At 40.1% G+C, this 26,451-nt stretch overlaps 1 protein-coding gene across 1 annotated transcript in view; it reads left to right on the top strand.

Annotated features, from left to right (window-relative positions):
- The window catches only part of DST (dystonin), a 494,547-nt gene that overhangs the window by 373,048 nt on the left and 95,048 nt on the right, over positions 1 to 26,451 (top strand). Inside the window, exons 49-59 of the mRNA XM_060021645.1 lie at positions 4,349 to 4,579; positions 5,796 to 6,113; positions 6,907 to 7,073; positions 8,703 to 8,859; positions 9,748 to 9,874; positions 12,329 to 12,391; positions 12,987 to 13,228; positions 14,108 to 14,237; positions 17,156 to 17,355; positions 18,801 to 19,296; positions 21,155 to 22,626. Of these exons, the coding sequence (XP_059877628.1) occupies positions 4,349 to 4,579; positions 5,796 to 6,113; positions 6,907 to 7,073; positions 8,703 to 8,859; positions 9,748 to 9,874; positions 12,329 to 12,391; positions 12,987 to 13,228; positions 14,108 to 14,237; positions 17,156 to 17,355; positions 18,801 to 19,296; positions 21,155 to 22,626 (3,603 nt within the window). The remainder of the gene's footprint in view (positions 1 to 4,348; positions 4,580 to 5,795; positions 6,114 to 6,906; positions 7,074 to 8,702; positions 8,860 to 9,747; positions 9,875 to 12,328; positions 12,392 to 12,986; positions 13,229 to 14,107; positions 14,238 to 17,155; positions 17,356 to 18,800; positions 19,297 to 21,154; positions 22,627 to 26,451) is intronic.

Below are 26,451 nucleotides of genomic sequence, written 5' to 3'. Positions count from 1 at the left end.
TGTTTTTTTGATACAGAGCTGCATGTGCTGTTTGTATATTTTGGAGATTAATCCCTTGTTGGTTGCTTCATTTGCAAATATTTTCTCCCATTCTGTGGGTTGTCTTTTCATTTTGTTTATGGTTTCCTTTGCTGTGCAAAACCTTTTAAGTTTAATTAGGTCCCATTTATTTATTTTTGTTTTTATTACTCTAGGAGATGGATCCAAAAAGATATTGCTACTATTTATGTCAAAGACATAAATCGTTCTTTGTTGCAGACATTCAGAAGACTATGTTTTCTTCTAAGTGTTTTATAATACCCAGCCTTACATTTAGGGTTTTTTTATTTTTTATTTTATATTAGAGTATAGTTGACTTACAAAAAACTCTTTATGTATGCAGCAGTCACAGAAAGTAGGACCTAATAAGTTTCTGTTGGTTGATGGGATTCGGCCCAGCTAGACTCTCAACCTAAGGCCAGAACAGACTCAACAGACTCTTGCAGGGATCTTCTTGTCAAAAGCAGGAGCCAAGGGGTTAGGAGGTTGAGATGTTCCTGCTTCTCCTTTTCGTGGGGTCTTTGAGTGGCCTCACAGGGTTCTTCCGTGATCCTAGAAACCCTGTCGAGTTACAGCGATGCTTTTGCGTCCTCTCATGTTAGGTGGTGCCTTTCTTGAGGAAAGAGCTATTGTATATTACCTTTGTATCGACTCACAGTATTTAGTTTAAACTAAACGCACAGTGGATTATCAATTAACATTGTTTATTGTCTTATTATATTTTTTGTCTGGACTTTGCTACTTTTCCTATATTTAATGTGTGTTTTCAGGTTATTAAATATTTCTCAGTGTGAAATAAAAACTTTAACATAGCAAATGATTAACATACCTTTCACCCCAAGAGAGCTGGCATTAAAATCTGAGTTGAAATTGTAGGTAAAGAGAAGGATGAAGCTTTGCTCTTCTAAAACCACTCTGTAGAAGTCAAACCTTTTTCTTTCTTACATTCAGAATCTTTTTTTTTAATTTATTTTCAGATGATTTGTTTCCAGCAGTGTATGATATGCTCCTTCTAACCTACAGGAAAAATATTTCATCTTATTTTGCCCAACAGGATTTCGTATTCAAAGAGGCAAAAACCCTCGAGGTGAAATATCAGTAATATGACATAAAGTCCTGCACTGTTTCAAGAAAATGTAAAAAACAACCAAAAAAATTTATACATTTTCTGTTACAGTATTTCATCATGGATTTAAACACTGATATAGTGCAATTTTTTATCAATATTTTTTAAAATAAATTTATTTTTATTTATTTTTGGCTGCATTGTGTCTTTGTTGCTGCTTATGGGCTTTCTCTAGTTGTGGCGAGCAGGGGCTACTCTTCGTTGCGGTGCGCAGACTTCTCATTGCGGTGGCTTCTCTTGTTGCGGAGCACTGGCTCTAGGCACGTGGGCTCCAGAAGTTGTGGCAACGGGCTTCAGTAGTTGTGTCTTGTGGGCTCTGGAGCACAGGCTCAGTAGTTGTGGCGCATGGGCTTAGTTGCTCTGCAGCATGTGGGATCTTCCCGGACCAGGGCTCGAACCCATGTCCCTTGCATTGGCAGGCGGATTCTTAACCCCTGAGCCACCAGGGAAGTCCGTATCAATATTTTTTAATTAAAGTATAGTTGATTTACAGTGTTGTGTTAATTACTGCTGTACAGCAAAGTGATTCAGTTGTATATATATATATATATATATATATATATATATATATATATACATTCTTTTTTTAATATTCTTTTCCATTATGGTTTATCACAGGTTATTGAATATAGCTCCCTGTGCTATACAGTAGGACCTTGTTGTTTATCCATTCTATATATAAGAGTTTACATCTGCTAACCCCAACTTCCCACTGCATCCCTCCCCCAGCCCCCTCCGCCTTGGCGACCTCCAGTCTGTTCTCTAGAGACATTCAGAATATTTTGATCGTGCACCTTGTCACGTAATTTTCAGCATGTGTATATAGATGCTCAGAGATGCACATGTATTTATTAATTACATACACCTATTGCTATCTTAGCACATTATGTACATTATAAGACCCCAAAATATAAAATGTTAAAGTAGATGATAAAACCGCGAATGATCCTGTATCCCAGAGCACTGTCTTCACCTCCCACCTTGGCAACCACTGCTCTTGGGACAGGGGCTTGGGGGAGAAAAGACGATTTTATATGTAATTCTGGTATTTGAAGAGGCATTTTGACACCTTCCCATTGTTAACTGTACACAATTTCACTTTCATTTGTTTAAAATCCATGTTACATTATTTTAAGACTACAGCTCCTCTCTGGCATAGTTTTTTAGGAATATGTGAAAGATATTTAAGATATAGAGGAGTTTCTCTAAGATCTATTTGACTTCTAAGAAAACCAACCACTTAAAAAAGTAACGTTCTTGGGCTTCCCTGGTGGCGCAGTGGTTGAGAGTCCGCCTGCCGATGCAGGGGACACGGGTTCGTGCCCCGGTCCGGGAAGATCCCACGTGCCGCGGAGCGACTGGGCCCGTGAGCCATGGCCGCTGGGCCTGCGCGTCCGGAGCTTGTGCTCCGCAACGGGAGAGGCCACAACAGTGAGAGGCCCGCGTACCGCAAAAAACAAAAAAAACCCAAAAAAAGTAACATTCTTAAAGTAAATTTTGTTTGTCCCTTTTTCTAAAATATTTTTTAATTACTAAAGTCAAGAATTTACTTCAGTGACAATATTTTATTACTAAGGAGTCCAAAAATAAACTAATACAATGTGTTAATTAAAAAAATTTTTTTAATTGAAGTACAGTTGATTTACAATGTTATGTGTGTTAATTTTATTAAAATAGCTGACTTTGCTTGGGAAATCACTTACCATAGCTAAACAGATATGATGGTGCCCTGTTGAAGCACAGAGCCGCCCATTTGAGAAACAGCTCACCTGCCAATCACAGCCTGCAGTTCAGATGATCTGCTCTGTGACTTTCAAATCAGGCTGTACTTGAACCCGCTGCTTGTCTGCCCTCAGCATCTTGGTGCATATTAAATTCTGTCCCCTCCCTGTTACCCTTCTCACGGGCTTCATTGTGTTTTCGTGAAAGGAGCATAATTGTCTCTTTCAATCATCCAAGCTTAACCTCTCAATTCAGTGAAAATTTGTCAAAGTGTTTTCTCATGATATAATATTAGAACAAGCAAAAAGAAATATTGTTTGTTTATATGGATTATGTACCATGAGCCAAACATAAGCATGTAAGAGATTTCATTTTTATAGAGATGTCAATATTTTCTTCCATTGAAACATTTTACAGTGTATCAGAAATAATTAAAATTCTTTTCAGATTCTTGGACAGTAAGTGATAAATTGATGATTAAAAACATTGTTTTCCAGAGAGGTGGAGTCGGCGGAGGGAGAGGTGAATACATTAAAAACTACTGTTCTTTGAACTTCTCATTGGTCTTGCAGCATAGAATGTAGGTTGTTAAAATATAGAGCTTTATATATGAATGAAAACTAGCCAGAAAGGTTTTTTTTTAAAAGCATCTTAAGTCTTTAGAATTGAAAGTAAAGTTAATCTTATCTGAGACAGGTCAGCCTCCTAACACTGTTTATTTTTCCCTTTGCCTGCTATTAAACTTATCAAATACATTCTATCTGTGTTATCTTAGAAGCATCATCTCAACCTTCTGTATTTTATGTGAATTTTCATTGTGTGTTGTCTATTTTTTCAGTACATTTGCATCTGCTAACTTCTGTGCGTTTGAGTACTTTACTTAGGATGTGAAGGATGAGAAAAACTTAAATCTTTGTGTGCGTGTGTTGTGTGTGTGTGTGTACGTGACAGAGAGAGCATGAGTGAGCAAGAAAGATTGAAATAATTTTTATGTGTAAAGGTTAATTCTTAATTAATCTTTATAAGAGTATATTGTTTCTTGAGATTAGCTCTGTAAGACTGTCACCTTTTTTTTTTTTTCCATGTAGTTATCAAGTGTGGCTAATTTGAAAAGTCAGGTTGAGAACCAATATTTACTCCAAAGATTGGCTGTTTGGATCACATTCATTTCTCTGGACAATTCAAATGTTTATGCATCCAAAAATCTTTTTTTCAAATGAAGATTATACACACACACACACAATTATATTTACACATATATACTATTTAAAAATTTTTAGCTTTTTATTTTCCACTAGGATCTTTTCTTTCTTTTTTCAGGTTTTGGTGGTGCTCTGATGATGCATTATGAATTTATCATTTCAACCTTTTTTCCTCTTCCAATTCTAGCGTAGTAATTTTTGTGACTCTCCTTAGTGTGTTTTGCAAAGGAACGGTGCAAAGAGAACTTAGTGGTTAAAGTTTCCCAATCCTTTTGGACTAGGTGACATTGTCGGGAGATATGATGACCTGTCCAAGTCTGTCAGTGAACGAAACGAGAAGCTGCAGATAACCCTGACCCGCTCTCTGAGTGTGCAGGACGGCCTGGATGAGATGCTGGACTGGATGGCGGGTGTGGAGCGCTCGCTGGAAGAGCAGCGCCCCGTGCCCTTGAACTCCGCCGCTCTGCAGGACGTCATCAGTAAAAACATCGTAAGTGACTTCCAACAAACCACTTTTAGTTGAAAATAAACCCAGCATCTCAGGTTATTCAAAAAGTGTGGATGTTTTCATGCTCTGCCCATATCAAAGCCTTTCACTGATTTTCACTACACATTTTCATCCCTAAAATTCATATATCCTGGGTTTTTCCATGTGTAGACATAAACCTATATATGAAGAACTTGAATGTTCTTGTTAGTGTAACATTATTTGCTCTTTTATCTGTGTATCTTCCTCAGCATATGAATCGTGGGTTATAAAGATCATTCCAGATGGCAGGGACCAGAACCTTATAATTCTCTTTAAGAAAAAACACAGACTTATTCTTCCCAGGAACTTGAACTGTATATACTATTGGGTTCTCTTGCTAAAACAGCACTGGAAATTTGGATAAATTTAAAATAATTGTTTGAAAGTTACTAAGAGAGTAGAGCTTAAAAGTTTTCATCACAAGGAAAAAAATTATAACTGTGTGTGGTGATGGAGGTTACCTAGACTTACTGTGGGGATCATTTGGCAATATTTACAGTTATCGAATCATTATGTTGTACACCTGAAACTAATATAGTGTTATAACATTGTTATAACAGATAATTATACATATGTCAATTATATCTCAATTTAAAAATTGTAATATATTGAAAAAAATATAGTAAGCTCCAAGGATGGGTAGATTTAAGAGAAATTTAAGGCGTAAAGAGATGTCTCCTGAATATAAAAACATGGAAAGTAGCGCTTGCATAGAGACAAGTGTGCGAAGCGATTTTCTGTGGAGCAGAGAGGGACTTCCCTCTGTGTACTTTTCATGAACATCACTCATGGTACAGGGCATCCCCGCACACCGGGTCCTGTTTGTTCCTCACGGCTTCAGCCAGCTGCCCAGGAGGTTAATCAGATCAGTCTTGTTGTTGTCTAGCCTTTGAAAAATCAGGACCGTGGATAATCCCTGGGCTGCAGGAGATCCCGGGGTTACTGAGTGGCGGCTGTCTCCTGCCTCGCCAGGGCAGCCAGCCAGCTGTTCTCCAGTCTCCTTGCGGGGACTGGGGATGGGATTCCTCCAGGGACCAATCAGCTTGTCTGTCACTCCCATTAGCTTCCTTAGTCACAGGTGGCTCAAACTTCTGTTGTTCTGAATAGTAATTTTTACAAGTCTGACGTTATTTGTAAATATCATTATGTTACGTGTGTGGTATTTGGTTCATTTCAGTTGTTGGACCAGGACATTACGGGGCGGCAGAGCAGCATAAATGCCATGAATGAGAAAGTGAAGAGATTCACAGAGACCACAGACCCGTCCACCGCATCCTCGCTGCAGGCCAGGATGAAGGACTTAGCCCTTCGCTTTTCAGAAGCAAGTCGCAAACACAAAGAAAAACTTGCCCAAATGGAGGAACTCAAAACCAAAGTGGAGCTGTTTGAGAACCTCTCAGAAAAGCTCCAGACATTCTTAGAAACCAAAACCCAGGCTCTTACTGAGGCAGACGTGCCTGAGAAGGATGTTAGTGAGTTGTCTCAGTTTATGCAGGTATGTTTCCCATGGAATTCACAAGACTGATCAAATATATCAACAGCTAAGACAAGCACATACATTTATTGGCAGAGTTATGATTAACAAGCATCATTTTAATTGCTGATGGATTGGTTAGATCTATGCTTTCCTCCTTTAAAAACTTCAAAGCTCATCTTCTCCTTGAAGCCTTTGGTCATTAATCAGAAGTGAACACCATCTCTCATTTTCTGTATATCATAGGTGATATACATATCTTATTTCAGAGCCCACAGAGGCAGAATGTAAAGAGTGCATATTTAAATTAAATTAAACTGTTCTCTTTCAAACAGCCTGCCTGCATGTTTGTTTCTGCTTAGACCATAGGCAGGATCATTCTGTGAAATTCTGAGTGGAGCCATTCTGGTCCCATACTTACATCTTGATGGGATGCCCTTTGAAGATCTAGCAACACCTTATACTTTTTTAAATTTTTGTATTGAAGTATAGTTGATTTACAATGTTGTGTTAATTACTGCTGTCCAGCAAAGTGACTCAGTTACACACACACACACACACACATATATATATATACATTCTTTTTCAAATATTCTTTTCCATTATGTTTTTTCATAGGCTATTGAATATATTTCTCTGTGCTATAAAATAGGACCTTGTTCTGTATCCATTCCATATATAAAAAGCTTACATCTGCTAACCCCAGCCTCCCCCTCCATCCCTCCCCCAAGCCCGTCCCCCTTGGCAACCACCAGTCTGTTCTTTATGTTCGTAGCAACATCTTATATTGATGAAATATCTAAATGCTTTGTAGGAATCAACTTCTGAACTGCTAGAACGCAGGAAAGATCTCGAAGTTTTGCAGAATCTCTTGAAGGAGATCTCCAGCCATGGCTTGCCAGGGGATAAAGCTCTGGTTTTTGAAAAAACAAATAATTTGTCAAAGAAATTCAAGGAAATGGAGGATACTGTCAAAGAAAAGTAAGCACCACTTAAGAAATTGGATTTTATTCTACTTGATACTAATTGGAATGCATGATTTTTATTTAGTTATGTAGCTACCTGAAACAGTTTTTGGAAACTTGAGAAAAAGCTTAGGGCTACTTTATAAGTACTTTAATATTGATAAATTTTTTGCTGTTAAAACTAAGTATAGTTTTTGTTAAAGTATTTAGGAGGGAAATTCACCACTTCTTACATGAAAGTATTTATAGAAAGCACTGTGTAAGGAAAATGGTGGTGGTAGTGTTTTACTGAAAGTAGTCTAAACTCACTGTGGTCTGAAGGCTTTGGCTATTACATTTTTATTTGCAAAGGCAGAAATAACCTTGAAAGATAGCCCATGGTTCATTGCTTTCTGGGCTCTGTTCAGAAATGATGCATCATTCCAGCATAGTTCTGGATAGTTCTGGATGGCTTTTTTTTTTTTTGTAAAATAGTTTCCTTTTTGAAGAGTTGTAGATCAGACATGATTCCATGAACAAACAAGGTAAGAAACAAGAGAATGAACCTAAATTAAGGTAAAAAGCTGTACAGGGGTGTGAGCCTTCTGATTGAGTTTTATATTTCTGATCTCGTGCTAGTTGAGAATATACATCTGGTTTTGCCAAAGTTCATACAGAAGCCACCCAAAAGATAGAAAGTAGTCATTTCTCTTTCAGCTGTTATTCTTCGTCATTTCTTTGGAATTGTCTACCTAAAACTTTTGAGTGCTGTCTGGACTACTCACAGAGCTATCATTTCCATCCTATTTAATTCACATGGCGCAGAAGAAATATTCTTGATTTCTTTGGGTAAACTCTAGGTTGTTTCTTCTGTTAGATGGGTCCAATTATAAAACCATGTGGTCATCGGTGATTAGTTTACCAACCATGTACTCTCTGCTAGTAATCCACACACCTGCACACGTGCACATGCCATCTACATGGTATCCAGTTACCAAATCTAACTGTCCTCATAGCTGTACCTGTGCCAGGCGTGTGCCCTCCCTCTGTGTAGTGTACAGAGACTGTACAGAGAGATCCGTATAGTTCACTGTGGAGCTTTCTGAGTATCCATGGGGGAGGTGCACATTAAGTTCTGCATCACTAGGTCTCACCTCGTTTTTGGAAACTCAAACCTGTCCTCTCTCTCTGTAAAGACCCAGTTTACCCATCCACTAAAGTGACTGTAGTGACACTAGGTGGCGCTGTGTTTCCCTTATGTTAGTGACTTGTGTTTCCCCTCTGGTTCTCAGCCTGCTGGTGTTTAGCACCATATAAAGCGGACAGATAAAAGCTCACTGGCTCTAAATCATGTTAAAGCTGTTTATATGGCTTTAGAGTGTACATAGCATTATAGAGTGCCGTTACACATGGGTTACAAATATCTTAACTGTTCCTATCTTGATCTACAGACTTTACTGAGGAAATAGACAAGGAGTAATTTAGCTGGTTTCACTTGCCACCTATGAAACCTTTCCTCCTGTATCTGAGGATTGGAGTGTGCCTGGGGGAAGATTTTTTCTTAATGTTAAGCTTGAAATGGGCATAATAATTTACTTTTTAGTAATTAGTCCTTTGGAGTGTCTCCCTTTGTGGCTTAAATTTGTCAATGATGTTTGTGATCTAGAAAAGAAGCTGTATCTTCTTGTCAAGAACAGATGGATGCCTTTCAAGTTCTGGTTAATTCATTAAAGTCGTGGATAAAAGAAACCACAGAAAGAGTTCCCATTGTGCAGCCTTCTTCTGGTGCAGAGGATTTAGGGAAATCTTTGGAAGAAACTAAGGTGAATCACTGTCCATGTCTGATAAGAATTTCTCATTTGCTTGTGTTAGGAATGAGAGGTTTCCTTTTATCTAATAGCACATAAGTTAGAGCCTCATGTATGTACAGTGTATTTTGGTGGTATTTGGAAATCATGACGGGTTTAACTGATCCTTTCGAAGAAGGACACAGACTTTCAGTTAATTTGCTTTTTTAAAGAGACGTATTTGTGAGTTGCTGACTGGTCCGAGTTTCTTTCCCCACCACATCTCTACTTAGTTTATTTTTTATACCATTTTTCATAATGTTAGTAAAAGATCCTTCTCTTCAACTCAGCATTTTGCTCTAGTTTGGATATATCACTCTAACCAGTATTTGAAGATGGAAGTTATTTGAATCTCTAGTGTGTGAGTCTTGTCATCTGACTCAGTCATAAAACTTATGACCAGTTATGGCAAGTTTTCCACTCCAAATTTGTGGAGTTGTGTGTCCTTTAAAATTCATTGAAGTTTTGATGATTAAAATTCACTATTAAATGGAATTCTGAATTTCCATTTTTTAAAATTGTTTCTACTACCTTTTTTTTTTTGTAACTTGGCTGTTACCTAGTACAGTTTTGCAGACTTACAGTTGACAGTTACTTTGGAACCCGTGGCAGCTGGGACTAGCCTGGCTTCCACTGTGGCTGGGAGCAGAATTCAGGATGGACCCCACCCCACTCCTCACTAATAACAGTGTTAACAGTCACTTGGACCATTGGAACAAATAGAGATGCTGTCCTTTTCTTCCATCCCATAAGTCAGAACCCACAATCATCACTGTTTTAAGATATGTTTAAGACATTGAATTATAATGTATAACTTGGAAAAGATTACAAAGACTGAAAAATAATGTGTTTTTGTATCTCCAGAAATTACAAGAGAAGTGGAGCTTAAAAACACCAGAGATTCAGAAAGTCAACAACAGTGGGATCTCACTGTGTAATCTAATAAGTGCTGTGATGACCCCTGCAAAGGCCATAGCAGCAGTTAAGTCAGGTAAGTGCTTTATTTACATTTGTGGTAAAACCCATTGGGTTTTACCAATGAATTGGGTCCACCCATGTTGATTTTATTTGTGTATGTTATTTTTAAAAATTAATGCATAAAATAACCTCAGAAACACGAAGGGAAAGTGACAAGAAAGATGGCATCTCTAAACAACCTAAACGCTGCCACGGAAAAGTGTCTGTTCTGGTCAAATTTCAGATCTCTTAGGTTTCATCTTATTAAATACTACAATTTAAAATGTAACCAAATTCATCTGTAAGAATAAGGAACATTATATTGGGGAAGGGGAAAGATCAGATTCCAGTTTGTTTTTACCTAATTGATGGGGATGTAGAAATTCTATTTGAAATCTTTTTTTTTTTTTTTTTAAACTTGTGCAAGTCAAATGATCAACAGCAAAGTACAATAGCTCCCATGGCTAAGCCCTTCACTCTTTTTTTTTTTAAAGAAGATGTTAGGGGTAGGAGTTTATTAATTTATTTATTTATTTTTGTTGTGTTGGGTCTTCGTTTCTGTGCAAGGGCTTTCTCTAGTTGTGGCAAGCGGGGGCCACTCTTCATCGCGGTGCGCGGGCCTCTCACTATGGCGGCCTCTCTTTTTGCGGAGCACAGGCTCCAGACGCGCAGGCTCAGTAGTTGTGGCTCAGGGGCTCATGACCAGGGCTCGAACCCGTGTCCCCTGCATTAGCAGGCATATTCTCAACCACCGCGCCACCAGGGAAGCCCCTGAAATCTTTGATAAAGAAATGAGTCTGGTCTCCTGGGAAAGAAGGAAGTAAGGAAAGAGAACAGGTTCTTTTCTGTTGAGTGGACCTCTCTTAATTTCTTCCCATCTGCTTTATTCCTTACACTATTCCCAAAGAAAACAGTTCTATACTGTGTTAGCCAGCATGTCTGAATCACAATCTTACCAGGCTTCTCAACAGAAAGGGAGAGTCATGTATAAATAATGGTTCTAAAATTAAGTTGTGGATAGAGTTTTAAGTTTAAAACATATTTATATTTGTTGTCACTATCAGGTTTAAATAATCCAAGAGAAGACCAAAGGCAGATCTCATATCTTTATTCTGAGGGTTTCTGACGATCCTCTGTGGTTTATCTGCCCTGCTTAGCCCCCAGCTGTTCCCATTGTGAGGCTGATGTTGAGCTGGGCCCATCTCCACCCACTGTTTATTCTGCTCTTTTAATCCCATTTCAGGCAGTCCTCCTAGTGTAGTGTGTGATGATCTCTCCTTTCTCTCCTAATCAGATTTCCTGAAATGTCAAGGTTTTTTGTTTTTTTTTAAAGGAAGGGAATTCTGTGGTGTTTTACATTAGTTCTTCATGCCCATTCTATATTAGTAATAAGTAAAAAGTATTTTTTTCCTACTCTTGACACCTCCCAAGCATGGTAGGAATTAATCTCGAGTATCTAAAGGGTATTTTCACTTCCATCTGAAAGACCACGGTGTGTGTGATTTTTTTTTTTTTAAGGGACAAAACTTTAGATTAAGATTCAGATATTTAAATGTTTTTGTTTAGGCTTGTTCGTGTGTGGTTAGTTTGGGGAAATGTTTTTGTGTTTTGGATAGAGAGCCAAGGCATACTAACATGAGAAGGTCTAATTGATTTTTTAATATTCTGGTTATGAAAAAGGAACCAGTGCTAGGTGTTTATGGAATTAAAGAGAAATAATTACTATAGCTCACCAAGTAGTTCCTATTTGCTAGGCAGTAGGGTAACTGTCTTTAATGCCCACAGTGGTCTCGCGAGATACGTGTTATTCTCCCCAGCAGTTTGGTGGGATGGATTCACCTGTGCAGCCTCACAGGAAGTCATTAGTGAGGCTGGGGTTTAAGTTCAGGTGAGACATATGCCAGGGCCCAGGTGCCCCAGCCACTGTACCTCCTTCCTCTATATTGATACAGTAATGGTTTCTTTTACTTTTAACTTTTCTCTCATGTCTTTTTACCTTATTCCGCCTCCATTAAACCCATGAAAACACTGTAACTACAGCAGACAATTCTCAGTTTCTTAACTTGAGACAGACATTCTTTTGTCCGTCAGGCATTTATGCTTCAAGCAACACACATAGTGACCAGCTTCTGTGCTTCAGGGACTGTATCACTAAAATAACTTCAGCTTTAAAGCAACCTTATCCCCAAATTTTCTTATAAATTAATAGTTAATGATTAATGTATATAATATAAAGTTACTGAAACTCTACTGTTTAAGTTGATCATGTTATGACTTTAAGAATAAATTTTATGCAAAAGAGAGGATATAGCTTGATCTTTCAGACCTTCATTTGATTTTGAAATTGAATCATTATTTTACATTTTCAAATAGTAATAACATTTTAAAAGAATTAGTGTTTATGGCATTTGCTTTAATGCCACCTACTATTAATATATATAAAATACAATAGAAATCTATGATGACTTCAGTTTTAATATTTTTGCAGGTGGAGTAATATTAAATGGTGAAGGAACAGCCATAGATACTCAGGATATTTTGGCAAATAAAGGTAAATGGTAACTTTAAGTGCTTATTGATTAAGTTACTTGGTCTGGTGTTTTTTTTTTGAAAGAGAGAGAAAATCTTTTTAGGGATGAAAAGTAGTTATATCGAAATTTCAAACTTGAATTAAAATGGTATGAGTATAGTCATGTTCTCCATAAATAACATGTTTATATAACATTCCATGCAATTTTGTTCATCTGAACTTAATGAAATCCAGTAATTCAGCTTGGCATTTGGTTTATGTTTCCTTCTTTCGGGTTAATTTGAGATATTTTCTCACTTGGGATAACATTATTTGAGCTATTTTTTTTTAATTTGTTGCCTGAGGAATTAATAAGCATCATTTCATGATTTGGGGGTTTTATTCCATTTTAAATATCTATCTCATTTCACTTGTATTATGCAGTGTACCTAAAGTATTTGTCATTAAGTAGCATTGTAAGATGATGTAACATTTTAGTTCTAAAGACTCTATGACTTTATCATAGTAGACTTAATATTGACAAAATAGAAGGAAATAGCACGTGAAACAAATTTTTATTTCTAGAGCTCTAAACACCCTGAAAATGTGTCAATATAATTTTTCTTCTTACGTTTAGGATTAACGTCCATTAAAAAGGATATGACTGACATAAGCCATGACTATGAAGATCTTGGCCTCTTACTTAAAGACAAAATAGCCGAACTGAGTACCAAACTCTCCAGATTGCAAAAGGCTCAGGAAGAATCAAGTGCCATGATGCAGTGGTTACAGACAATGAACAACACTGCCACAAAATGGCATCAGGCACCTACACCTACGGACACTGAGGCTGTGAAGAGTCAAGTTGAACAGAACAAGGTATCTTCTGTGGGTCCATTTACCGAAGATGTGAGAGAACAGATTAGCACTCAGAACTGAGCCCTGGGGGTCAGGAGCCCCGTTCTGGTTTCTGGCTCTATAACCTTCAACACATAGTTCGCCAGCTTTGTTGAACATGACCTTTTGTAGAGATTGATGCTAATAGTCACTTATTTTTACACACAGATGTTATAAAGATGAGTGAGCTGTTGGGTGCAAGCAACTTTGCCACCTTCAAATTAGTTTAAGTCTTGGATTTTAACCAGTACTTATTGGAAAAGATGTATTTAAGGGCTAAGTGTATTAGGAATCTCTTCTGTCCAGTATAAAATAGGGGAGCTCATGCTTTCCCTTTGTTTAATACGCGGTATTTCTTGCTACAACTGTCAGGGTTGGGAAAACGGTTTTGCACTTTGGCAATGCTGGCAAAAATGTCTCCAGATGACTAACTTATCTTTGAACTCTGTAACGTGTTGTCCAGAAAAGTGCTTATTTGCTAGTAGTCTCAAATCTTGCAGCCTTTATCAAGACTGATTTTCTGATTAATTACAATCATACTGAGGTCATTTTCCTTTTTTTCCAAAGGGATTTGAGAATACCTTGAAATTCTTTCTAGGTGATGGGATGAGGGTCATTATCTCTGTAGCTCTAGCATTCCTCCTTGGGATTCTGTTATCAGCTAGTTGAAGAATAGTTACGAAGAGGAAAAGAAAATATAATTCACTGCTGAATCCAGTCCTCACTCACTTCAGCCTTTAACAGTGGATTGTTTCCCCTCTTTTGGTCATGTTGGAGAAAAAAGTGCTCTATTGAAATTGTGTTTTTGTCTTTTGATGTTGACATACTTTAATGAAGTTACTTTTTTTATTTCCTTGTTAGTCATTTGAGGCAGAACTGAAGCAAAATGTAAACAAAGTGCAGGAGTTGAAAGACAAGCTGACGGAGCTGCTGGAGGAGAACCCAGACACTCCGGAGGCCCCCAAGTGGAAGCAGATGTTGACGGAAATAGGTATGTTACCACTTACACCAGAGGCCGTGAACAGAAGCACAGTCATTTTTTAAAAACCATAATCTCTATCAGAAAACATCTATCCAGCAATCTCACTGACTTTGGGATTTGTTTCATGTTTCAGAATCGATCTTTGCATATTCTAAAGTGTCATTTCATATTATACGGTGCTAGGCCTTGGCATATCTTGTGTTTTTCTCACTAAACACAGTAACGAAATTTATGTTTATGAAGAAGGTAGATACCAGTTGATAGAATGCTGTGTATTGAGTCACATGTTTTCATTATGGTTTATTTTTTATTAGGTTTTGGGTGCTTCTAATTTTTTATGATTTGTTATATTTTAGTGTGGAGAGTCCTTTTTGTTTGCTTTTCTGGAAAAGCTGGGTGCCTTTCTCCACCATGGAGTTCCTGATGGGACCCCACCAGCCCCTGTTTCATGCTGCTGGTCCCTTTCCCAACCAGCCTGAGAAGGCTGCTCCCCACAGGAGTCTGGGGGTTTGCTCTTTACCCAGAGTCCTCCTCCCATCTCCATCCTGTCCCTATATAAACTGTTCCTCGGAGATGCAGAATTGCCTTCACAAGCCCTGTTATCTTATCACCCCTTTTCCTTATTGTAATGATATGGGAGTGAGTGTAAGACAGTGACACTCATTTTCCCTACTTCATAGTATTTGGAGAATTCAGTGAGTTAATGTGTGTGCAGCTCAGACAAACAGTATCGGGCACATACTAAGTATGTTTAACTATGACTATCACAAGAATCATTTTACTTTGAATTGTTCCATTATATTTAGCTAAATCTTGTCCTTCCTTTAGAGTCAGATATGCTGTGATAAATTTAGAAGTTTCTAAGTACGTTTTAGTTTAATAAGAGTCATCCTTATACATATAACTGCTTCACTTTGCTGTATACCTGAAACTGACACAACATTGTAAATCAACTATACTCCAGTAAAAGAAAAAGAGTCATCCTAAGAGATCTTAATGTTGAAAGGTGTATTTAATCCAACAATAGAGACTTCTGTTGCATTATAATTAATTGGGCCCTAATTCAGTGGTTGTCAGAATATCAGAATTACTCGAAGGAATATTTTCAAGACATCTTAGAATAGCGGAGGGAGCGAGGAATGCATATTTCAGAAAAGCTTCCTGATAAGATTTTGATATTTCTCCTTCTCCGTTTATGGTTGGAGTTGCATTATCTCATTATCAGATTGTGATTGACTAGAACACACCGTATAGTGTGACATTGTTTAGGTAAACGTTTCAGGGGCTGGGCTCTATGAAAAGCAGCTCTTCAGTGCATTACACTAGGTGAAAAAAATCTGTCAGATCAGCTCTTCACACCGTCAGTGTTGAGTGACTCATGTGTTGAGAGATGGTCTGTAATTCTGGGCTTCAAGGAGCATGCCGTCCTCAGGGCTGGGGGAGCAGGCAGGGCATCCTAGTGGAGGGTGAGACCCAGTGGGATCATGAAAGCGGGATGGGGCAGGGACAGAAGGGGAGGGATGGAGCATGTGAGCTGTGGGGCCCTTGTGCGCCCAGCCTGTTGCGATGAGGACATGTGATCAGCGGGCAGATGAGGGCTTCCTCTCGGAGGACAGACCTTTTCAGATGAGCACACGAGGGCCCTTTTGTGGGAGACCCTGGAGGTCAAGCAGAGGTCATCAGATTTTGCCGTCTAGTTGGTGACGAGTAAATTATTGAGGGGTTTGAGCCCAGAAGTGACATATTCAGTGACGTTTAAGGGAAATTAGTTTAGAACCAAATTCATTGCAGCTGAGGATCACGAATCGCAGGTAAGCTGGTTAGAAGGCTCTTGGTCTAGGTGTGCAGCTCTGGAAAGGGTGCTCCTGGCAGCAAGAGCAGAGCATCCCCTGGGGACATGTTAGAAATGCACATTCAGACATCACTTCAGACCTGCTGATCAGTCCCTCCAGGGGTGGGCCCAGCACCTGTGCGACCAGACCCTCTAGGGGTCTCTGATGCAGCTCCAGCTTGAGAAGTACTGGTCTTGGCAAAAGATGGTGAGGACCAATGTGGAGTTGGGTATTGGGAATGGAAGCACTGTGTTTAAGGGTTTGTGATTGAGGATATAGGAGAGTCATGAAAGAACATCCTGAATTATGGCATTTCATGACATGCATGAGAATAACCTTCAAAAGAAGTCTAAAAGTCGGAAAAACCTACCCATTTTGATAGGAATATCATGAGTTTTTTCCTCCAACATTGAATTTAAGGGGTTGGTGAGATTTCCTATTGTAACTTCTGAGCAGTTGGCTGCTGATGTGTGATTTGCGTAGAAGAGCATGGCTGGGTGTAGATACACACATTTGGGAGTCACTTACCACCATCTGGTCGTTGAAGATTTGCTATTAAAGAAAAGGATACATGTTCATTGTTCTAGTGGGTCAGTTCTAGTTGAATAAACAGACTCTGTAGGACTTCTAGAAGGAATGAGGGTTCTCAGGAATATTCCATAATCTACAGCATCTTCCATCAGATTCAAATCTATTTTTCTTACACTTCAGTTGACACAAACCATTGGGACCATAAAATCTGTATCATTAAATGCAATTAACGCACAGGTTAGTCTTTAATTGACTATGTAAGGAGAGCCCTGTCCTACAATCTTCATAGATACAGTTGTATTAAATGTATAACAAACAAACATCTGGGCTTCCCTGGTGGCGCAGTGGTTGAGAGTCCGCCTGCCGATGCAGGGGACACGGGTTCGTGCCCCGGTCTGGGAAGATCCCACATGCCGCGGAGCGGCTGGGCCCGTGAGCCATGGCCGCTGAGCCTGTGCTCCGGAGCCTGTGCTCCGCAACAGGAGAGGCCACAACAGTGAGAAGCCCACGTACCGCAGAAAAAAAAAAAAAATCTGTTTCATCCTTTATCTTTTTTTCTTCTAGATTCTCAGTGGCAAGACCTCAATCAGTTAACAGTTGATAGACGACAGAAACTGGAAGAATCCTCAAATAATCTAACCCAATTCCAGACTGTGGAGGCTCAGTTAAAACAGTGGCTTGTGGAAAAAGAACTGATGGTCAGTGTCCTTGGGCCCTTGTCGATTGACCCAAATATGCTGAACACACAAAGGCAGCAGGTGCAGGTGAGTCCTACCTGACTTAACAAGACAGATGTTTTCATTAGAAATACATTACCTTTGATGGTATGTGCTCTGCCTGTCTCGGAGGGTTTGTAATGTGTCAGATGCCCACGAGGTACTGTCGTGAGGCTGGCGGGAAACCCCCAGAGAAGCAAAGCTCTGGAGCATCCCTGGAGCATCCCTGAGGGGTCCACTGAGCCCACGAGTATGGTCAGGTCCCTTGATCGTTTCAGTCATATTGTGGTTTGTAGAGACCCTGTTAAAGAGGACTTTCTTTGAAGTATATTAATAACATACATATTAATAACATATGATTGCATAAGTAATAACATTTTTATGAGAAGCTAGTATATTGTTTAGAAATGACTCCTTTGAGGTTTTATTCATTTTGATTGTGGTAGTAGATAATGAAACTTATAAAGCTCATGCAAAACATCCCTGAGCCGGGGAGACAAAGTAAGAAGAGAAAGAAGAAGGGAAGAAGAGGAGGAACCTTGAAACCTGCAGGGTTAGTTAGACTCATCTAATTATGAGCAGATAAATCCACAGGGGGAGAAACATATGTAAATTGTAAGTCAGACGTAGTCGCAGGCGCTCCGCTGTGGTCTCGGTGGGCTTTCTTTCTGTGCAGGTGGTGGTTTTGGGGCATGGAAGCTGATCTGTACTCTGAAAATACACAACAGTCTGGGTAGTTGAGTCACATGCTGTCCTAGGCATGTATGTTCTTCATCTGAATAGATGGAAACAACAGATATAAAGAAACATTTGAGGAGAAGTAATTAACCATAGTCTCCCAGAGATAGATAAAATATTCTACTAAAAGAAGGACATTTGGGGATCATTCGTTTTATAATGAAAGCCAGTGTGAGCCCGCACGCTCAGAGTGACATGATTTATTGGCTGAATCTTTACAAAAAAGACTGTAAACGTCGATTTTATGTTTAAAAAGAACCTTTGTAAATCAATACACCATGAGTTTGTATATCCTAACACTGTTATCACTGTGTATTTCCTTTGGTGTAAAATGCTATAGAGCATTTAAAAAAATCCTGTAAAAAGAAAAATGCAAATAGGAAGAAATCAAATTGGTGTTAGTGTGATGTAAACTTGTCTAAAAGCAGTGTTTCCCTTTGTGTGTGAAAATTTGTGCATGAATTTTTGTTCCTTTTCCCCACACTAGCAAAAATATTTATTCTCTTTTGTCTCCCTTGGGGGATATTATTTTAGACAAAATGTTAATCTCTGTGAAGCACCATTGCTCTTTGGATTAGTATACGATAATTGGACTGCCTTTGAAATAAAAGCTAGGAAAGCAGTAACAAAAATAAAATAAAAACTAGATAATTAACTACCATTTCTGTCTGTTTAGAAACTTAAAGGTATGTTTTCTGTAATTAATTCTCTAGTCATTTGTGTGTTTATTTGCCCTCATCACCTCTTTACCTTAGATTCTCCTGCAAGAATTTGATACCCGGAAACCTCAGTATGAACAGCTAACAGTGGCTGGTCAGGGCATACTGCACAGACCTGGGGAGCACCCATCTTTCCACGGGATTGTGAAGGAACAGCTAGCAGCTGTGACCCAAAAATGGGACAGCCTCACAGGACAATTGAGGGACAGATGTGACCGGATCGACCATGCCATTGTTAAAAGCACCCAGTATCAAAGCCTGCTGAGAAGCCTTTCCGATAAGCTGGCCGACTTGGATAATAAACTCAGCAGCAGTGTGGCCGGGAGCACACACCCTGACGCGATGAACCAGCAGCTGGAAACAGCCCAGAAAATGAAGCAGGAAATAGAGCAGGAAACGAAGCAGATCAAAGTGGCCCAGGCTCTGGGAGAGGATCTGGCAGCCCTGGTTAAAGAAGAGTACTTGAAAGCTGAACTTAGTCGGCAACTGGAAGGCATCTTAAAATCCTTTAAGGATCTTGAACTAAAAGCAGGTTTGTGTGTCTTCTTTGAATGCATGTATTTCCTGGAAATAGGGATCAGTGAACTCCCTATTTCCAAGCTGTTGGGGAAACCAGGCCCCTAAAGTGAACCTGCCCACAGTGAGAGGTGCATGCAAGGAGGGTAGATTTGGGTTCACATGCACACACAGTGTTGCAGGGGCGGGGAGTTCTGCACAGATAATAGGCGGACCCCGTGCCAGCAAAGTCCACTTTGCATAGGCCCATGGAAACTTCGGGTACTCCAGATTAGTTTTTACAGACTTTCAGACATAGAGAACAGACTTGTGGTTGCCAAGGGGCAGGGGAGGTAGAAGAGAGATGGAGGGGGGAGTTTGGGATTAGCAGATGCAAACTATTAAAAAAAATTTTTTTTATTGAAGTAGAGTTGATTTACAATCTTGTGTTAATTTCTTCTGTACAGCAAAGTGACTCAGTTATACATATACATACATTCTTTTTTAATATTCTTTTCCATTATGGCTTATCATAGGATATTATATAGAATGGATAACCAACAGGGACCTACCACATAGCACAGGGAACTCTATTCAGTCTCCTGTGATAAACCAAAATGGAAAAGAATATGAAAAAGAATGTGTATATATGTATAACTGAATCACTTTCTTGTACAGTAGAAAATAACACAACATTGTAAATCAACTATACTTCAATTTAAAAAAACCGTAAAAAAAACAAATTGGTTTTTAAAGGTGTCAGTGTTTATGCTATGCGACAGTCTTGTTTCACCAGAAAAGGAGACGACTACAGTTATTAAAAAAGGCTTGGCATCGTTTTCTTGATAACAGCTAGTTCGTCTGGCTCCATCATGGAAGCTTTTCCAGAGAAACGTGTGAGAGAGAAGCATTATGCACGATTTCCTCTCTCGCCTGCTGTAGCCATCACTCTGTGGCCGCTGAGCCCAGGATGGTCCAAGACAGCAGCAGCAGTTCCTGGGCCCGAGAAGGGCAGGCCAGAGGAGAGCCCGTTGGTGGCTGTTTGTCATTTGCCAAGTAACACTAGGCACTCAGTTTATATTTTTTAATAATTGATTGGATTTGTTTACTGATCATAGCAACCGTTTCAGACTTACTCCTTGATTTTGACGTGATATGGATAGCAAACATTACCTATGATGATTACAGTGATGGTGACTATTGTTAGGAACCCTCTTCCGTGACAGGCATTCAGCTCAGAGCTTTACTTGCACGCACTGTCACCTCATTCCCACGACAGCTTCTATCAATGTTGCCAGCTCACACTTGGGGAAATGAGGCCCAGAGGTTTAATCGTTCACCCTAGGCCCTCCAGCTCTTGAGAGGCTGAGTTGGGATCCAGACCCATGTCGTCCCCATGGGCTGCCTTACATTGCCTCCATGATGGGTAAAAATTACACAGGTGGAGACTTCCCCGGCGGTCCAGTGGTTAAGAGTCCACGCTTCCACTGCAGGGGGCACGGGTTCAGTCCCTAGTTGGGGAACTGAGACCCTGCATGCTGCAGGGCCAAAGGAAAAAAAATCACACAGGTGGAAAAGTCACATTTAATAAGAGATTGGTTATTTATCAGCATCACCTAGAGCTTTGAACAGTTGTCACTTCCCCGCCCTAGGATGGAGGTGGCTCTAGTATCCAGCCTCTATTGTCTCTTTTCTTGCCATAGTCCTCACCTCTTGCCCTTCCCCCACCGCCTTTGTCCATAACGTAAGCGCTTTTGTCGTTCTCATAGTCAGTGCTAGTAGCCCTTGCGTTTAGATTATTCTGTGTATTTATTTGGTGGTTTTTCTCTTGGCTTTTTGCAGATTTATTCAACATTTTGATGTAAAATAAACATGTCTGTGGTTTTATTTTTTAGAGAACCATGTCCAGCATCTTCAGTCAGCCTGTGCCAGCTCTCATCAATTTCAGCAAATGTCTAGAGATTTCCAGGCTTGGCTGGATACCAAGAAGGAAGAACAGAACAAATCTCCCCCGATATCAGCCAAAGTCGAGGTCTTAGAGTCATTAATGAAAGATCAGAAAGACTTAAGGAAAACTTTGACCGCCGAGTCTCACATTTATGAGAAAACCATGGCGGAAGGTGAAAACCTGTTACTAAAAACACAAGGGTCTGAGAAGGTAGCGTTACAGTTACAACTGAACACGATTAAAACCAACTGGGATGGATTTCAGAAGCAGGTGAAAGAAAGAGAAGACAGGGTGAAAGATTCACTGGAAAAAGCTCTCAAGTATAAAGAACATGTGGAGATGCTCCAGCCATGGATAGACAGGTGTCAAAACAGCCTCAAGGAAATAAAGTGTAGCTTGGATCCTGCTGAGACAGAGAAATCTCTTGCCCAGTTAAAGTCTCTGCAGAAGGAGAGGGACCAGCACTTTGGGATGGTGGAACAGCTAAACAGTGCAGCCAGCAGCCTGCTCCGTGTCTGTGAAGTGGACAAAGAGGCGGTGGCAGAGGAGAAGGAATCCCTGCTCCAGAAGTTGGACATGGCCACCGAGCAAGTGCACAGGAAGAAATTCTCTCTGGAGAACATGGCCCAGAAATTTAAAGAATTTCAAGAAGTTTCCAAAGAAGCTCAGAGGCAGCTTCAGTGTGCAAAGGAACAGCTAGATATGCACGACTCTCTGGGGCCCCAGGCTCACAGCAGTAAGTCCCTGACTGTGTTGCAGACTCAGCAGAAAGCCCTTCAGACCTTGAAGCCTCAGGTCGATCTGGCCCAGGGGCTCGCCCAGGACCTTGTGGCGGGGGCCTCCGACTCCAAGGGCACCTCCGAGGTCCTCCTCCAAGCAGAAGCCTTAGTCCAGGAGCACAGCGCCCTCAGCCAGCAGGTGGATGAAAAGTGTTCCTTCTTAGAAACCAAGCTTCAGGGCATCGGCCATTTCCAGAACACCATCCGAGAGATGTTTTCTCAGTTCGCGGAGTTTGATGATGAGTTGGACGGCATGGCCCCAGTGGGGAGAGATGTGGAAACGCTGCAGAAGCAAAGGGAGGCTATTAAAGCCTTCTTGGAGAAACTGGAAGCGCTCATCGCAAGCAACACCAATGCCAATAAGACCTGCAAGATGATGCTGGCCACGGAGGAAGCCTCTCCTGACCTGGTCGGCATCAAACGGGACCTGGAGGCTTTAAGCAAACAGTGCAACAAGCTTCGGGACCGTGCACAAGCCAGAGAAGAGCAGGTGGAAGGGACCATCACGCGCCTTGAAGAATTCTACAGCAAACTCAAGGAATTTTCTACTCTACTCCAGAAGGCTGAAGAGCACGAGGAGTCTCAAGGCCCTGTTGGCATGGAAACAGAGTTGATTAACCAACAGCTTGATGTGTTCAAGGTAGGGAGTGCTTCCTTTGTACTCTGCGTTTTGGTTATTCAAAGACATTACTGATCGGTATAGAAGGAGATGGCCTATTTTGTAGCATCTTCAAGTAGGATTGTCATGCAGTGTTGGAGCTTAAATGAGAATCCGTGGGCGGAGGGGATATCCAGGTACGTGGGGTGAGTCCAAGCTTCCTGGGGCTTTGGGCCCTCATGGGATAAGGCCTGTGATGAATTAGGAGGTCAAAGGGTGCTTGGAAAGCTGGTGTCTGTTTCTGATGTCACTCACAGCTGCCCTCTGGAGTGACCACGTCCGTATTTTAAACTCAACCGCGGAGGCCCATCCATCACATCAAAAGTGTGTTCTCTTCATGTTTGCGTCCCAGCATTTTCTTTCATGGTGAATTATAGTCTTTTCCTGCTCTTTCCCTTTTTATAGTCTTCTCCTCCTTCTTAATTGAATTTCTTCCCCAAGTTCCTATTTTAAAAGGCAGGGGTAGAGTTCCTTGTTGTAATCCTGGCCCCAGACGATTGGGAGTAAATTATTTCTGATGGGACTCTGAGCGCCTTGGGGCTGAGAAATGTGTACCGACTGGCAGCACCCAGTGATGCCTGATGATGGAGTCGGAGGAGAGGGTGGGCCAGGTCCAGGGTCAGTGATGTGAATCCGCTTAGGGTAGCAGGTGCAGAACTCGCATCTCGTTGGAGAGAGGGTCACCTGCACAGGGAGCGTCCTAGCTGTCCAGCCTTTGCTGCACAGGGCTGACAGGAACCTGTAGGGTTGCAGGGGATCCTGTTCTATTCATGAGGTAAGTTTTACTTTCCAGTAAAGGCTGCAGTGATGCGTGAAGCATCAAATAGGATTAAATAGAAACAGAATTTGCAAAACAACAAATCATTTCCCAGGAGAAATGAATATAAATCAAATAGACCTCCTGAATTCTGTGCTGTTATACTTGACAAAGTCTTTCCTTTGTTTCTCTTTCGTGGTGTTATTTTTAGGTGACTGAAGTTTGAAAAGTAACTTCAAAGTAGCTTCTTTTTCTTCTTTGTTATATTATGGTTGTTTGCTGTTTATAGAGTGCCTTTGAAGCCCAGTTTCTTCAGGGATTAAGAACCTGCGGTTCTGTATTTGGGTCTTGATTCTGGAAGGCGAAGGAGGCTGCCTCACTGTTGATTTAACTTCATTGCCCTGTCACACTTTCACACTGTGGTTTGCAAAATAAAGATTTCATATAAGAGAGCTGTCTGTTAGAAAAACAAAGTTCTGTGACAGTTGCTGCTTGGAAGACAGGGGGTAGGGGGGTGCTTAGGAGTGAGTCTCTGGAATTTTCTGTGGGACCTGACAAAGCTTGAACGCTTCCATGACAGTGATCAGGTAGTCTTTGTACTGATGAAAGTTGAGCATGCTTTTGTGAAATGTTATCATTTCTTTGGGTTTTCTGTGACTTTGTTTAGAAAAAGAGAGCAGGCCTTTATCTCTCTTCACTGCTTCAACTACTTATAGGAAAATGAGCAAAAGTAATAATATCGGTGCTGCTGCTTTGTCCACGCCCCCTCTTTGGGTCCCCAGGCATGAGGACAGTGAAAAACATGGCTCTGTTGTGGAGAGGTCTTCGGAAAGGAAGCAAAAGCAAGGGATAGGAGGGGCTCGCTCACACGTTGCTTTGAAATTATTTTGCAAACTGAAAAGCACTAAATAAGCATCGTTACTGTTCATGGTTACACAGATTGCTTTATTTGACTGTGAAGAAAAACAAAGTGATCATGTCTTCTAAAATAAGCCACTTGGCGTGCTGTGTCTATGTGTTTTCTCATTACTTTTTAAGGAGTTGACTGATTTTAATGAAATTCAGTAATAAAGAATATCATGACATACCCTCAGTGTCTTGAGACCCAGTGACTGAAATGAAAGTTTCCAAGTAGACAGTCATCTGCATTTGGTATATGCCAGTGCCCTAGGTAAAAAACAATAAGAATATTATGGTAAATATGCTTACACAATCACTGATTCTCTTTTCTTTGTGTGTGTGTTTGCCAGTGTATGTTCTAAAAACTAACAGTTACAACAGTTAACATTTATTATGGGCTTAGTGTGTGTCAAGCATGACTCTAGACTGTCTTTAATCCTTTTGACAGTCCTGAGAACTGGGTACTGTCATTATCCCCATCTTATTGTAAGGAAGCAGAGACCCAGGGAGGGGAAGTGACTTTCCCAAGGTCACACGGGTAGTAAGTGTCAGAGCCTGGATGTTTTGGTGGATATAATGCAGTGTTTTGGTCAACTTTATTCATCACGTTGTACATCTTACACTTCTCTGGGAAATTTTCAAATCATCTTTGCTGGAGACTGATTTGGGTGGCCTGAGTAACCAGCCATTGTTGTTGGTTTGTTTGTTTTTCTGATTTTTTAAAATTGAAGTATAGTTGATTTACAATATTGTGTTTGTTTTAGGTGTACAGTACAGTGATTCAGTTTTATATATATATGTATATATGTGTGTGTGTGTGTGTGTGTATATATATATATATATATATATATATATATATATATATTCTCTTTCAGATTCTTTTCCCTTATAGGTTATTACATAATACTGAGTATAGTTCCCTGGGCTATACAGAGGTCCTTTTTGTTTATCTATTTTATATATATTAGTGTGTATGTGTTAATCCCAAGTTCCTAATTTATCTCTCCCCACCCCCCACCTTTCCCCTTTGGTAACCATAAATTTGTTTTCTATGTCTGTGAGTCTCTTTCTGTTTTATAAATAAGTTCATTTGTATTTTTTTTTTTTAGATTCTGCATAAAAGCAATATCATATGATATTTGTCTTTCTCTGTCTGACTTCACTCAATATGACAATCTCTAGGTCCATTCATGTTGCTGCAAATGGCATTATTTCCTTCTCTTTTATGGCTGAGTAATATTCCTTTGTATATATGTACCAAATCTTTTTATCCATTCATCTGTCAATCAGCCATTGTTTATTTTAACCCAGAGCACCAGGAACACTCACTTAAGGAACGTGTTCTGTAAAGCCAGACACTATGATAACAGGAGGTGAATGTGTGTGTGTGTGTTGTCTTAGAAATGTATCTCTAGATGTTGTGATGAGGATAATGACAGTTACCACCAGCACCAAACATTTCCTTGTCTTAGTGATTATGTCATTTTTGATTGAAGTTGTAAATTATCTCAATTCAGATCTTCACTTAGTTTTTGTTGGAGATTAAGCTTTGGTTGGACATTAGTTTTGTTTTGTTTTGTTTTGTTTTGTTTTGTTTGCAGTATGCGGGCCTCTCACTGTTGTGGCCTCTCCCGTTGCGGAGCTCAGGCTCCAGACGCGCAGGCTCAGCGGCCATGGCTCACGGGCCCAGCTGCTCCACGGCATGTGGGATCTTCCCGGACCGGGGCACAAACCCGTGTCCCCTGCATCAGCAGGTGGACTCTCAACCACTGCGCCACCAGGGAAGCCCATGGACATTAGTTTTAACATAATATTTTAGGAAGATTTTAAAAATTGCTTTAAGTGGAATAATTTGCATTGAGTAAAAAGCTAGTATTTTGCTATTTTATAGTTTCTAAAAATAAAACAGAAAAGCACCGAAGTACTGGGTCTATTTTCATTACAGACTTCGAAATATGATGCAGTTTGACATGACTCTACCTGGTAGCTTCTGTTTAACCTAATGTCATGGGTAAAATCTTATGACAGTTTTTCATACTATAGAATAAGCTGCCTTCAGAGTCTTTCTGGAGCTTCATAGCTGTTACCCAGTTACTCAGTCGGGGTACGTTATATTCACTGGGAGCATAATGGATTATTTAAACTAGGTA

Source organism: Delphinus delphis, chromosome 10 (genome assembly GCF_949987515.2).
Source record: "Delphinus delphis chromosome 10, mDelDel1.2, whole genome shotgun sequence".
NCBI classification, from domain to species: domain Eukaryota; kingdom Metazoa; phylum Chordata; class Mammalia; order Artiodactyla; family Delphinidae; genus Delphinus; species Delphinus delphis.
This window is presented reverse-complemented; position numbering and strand designations above follow the sequence as displayed.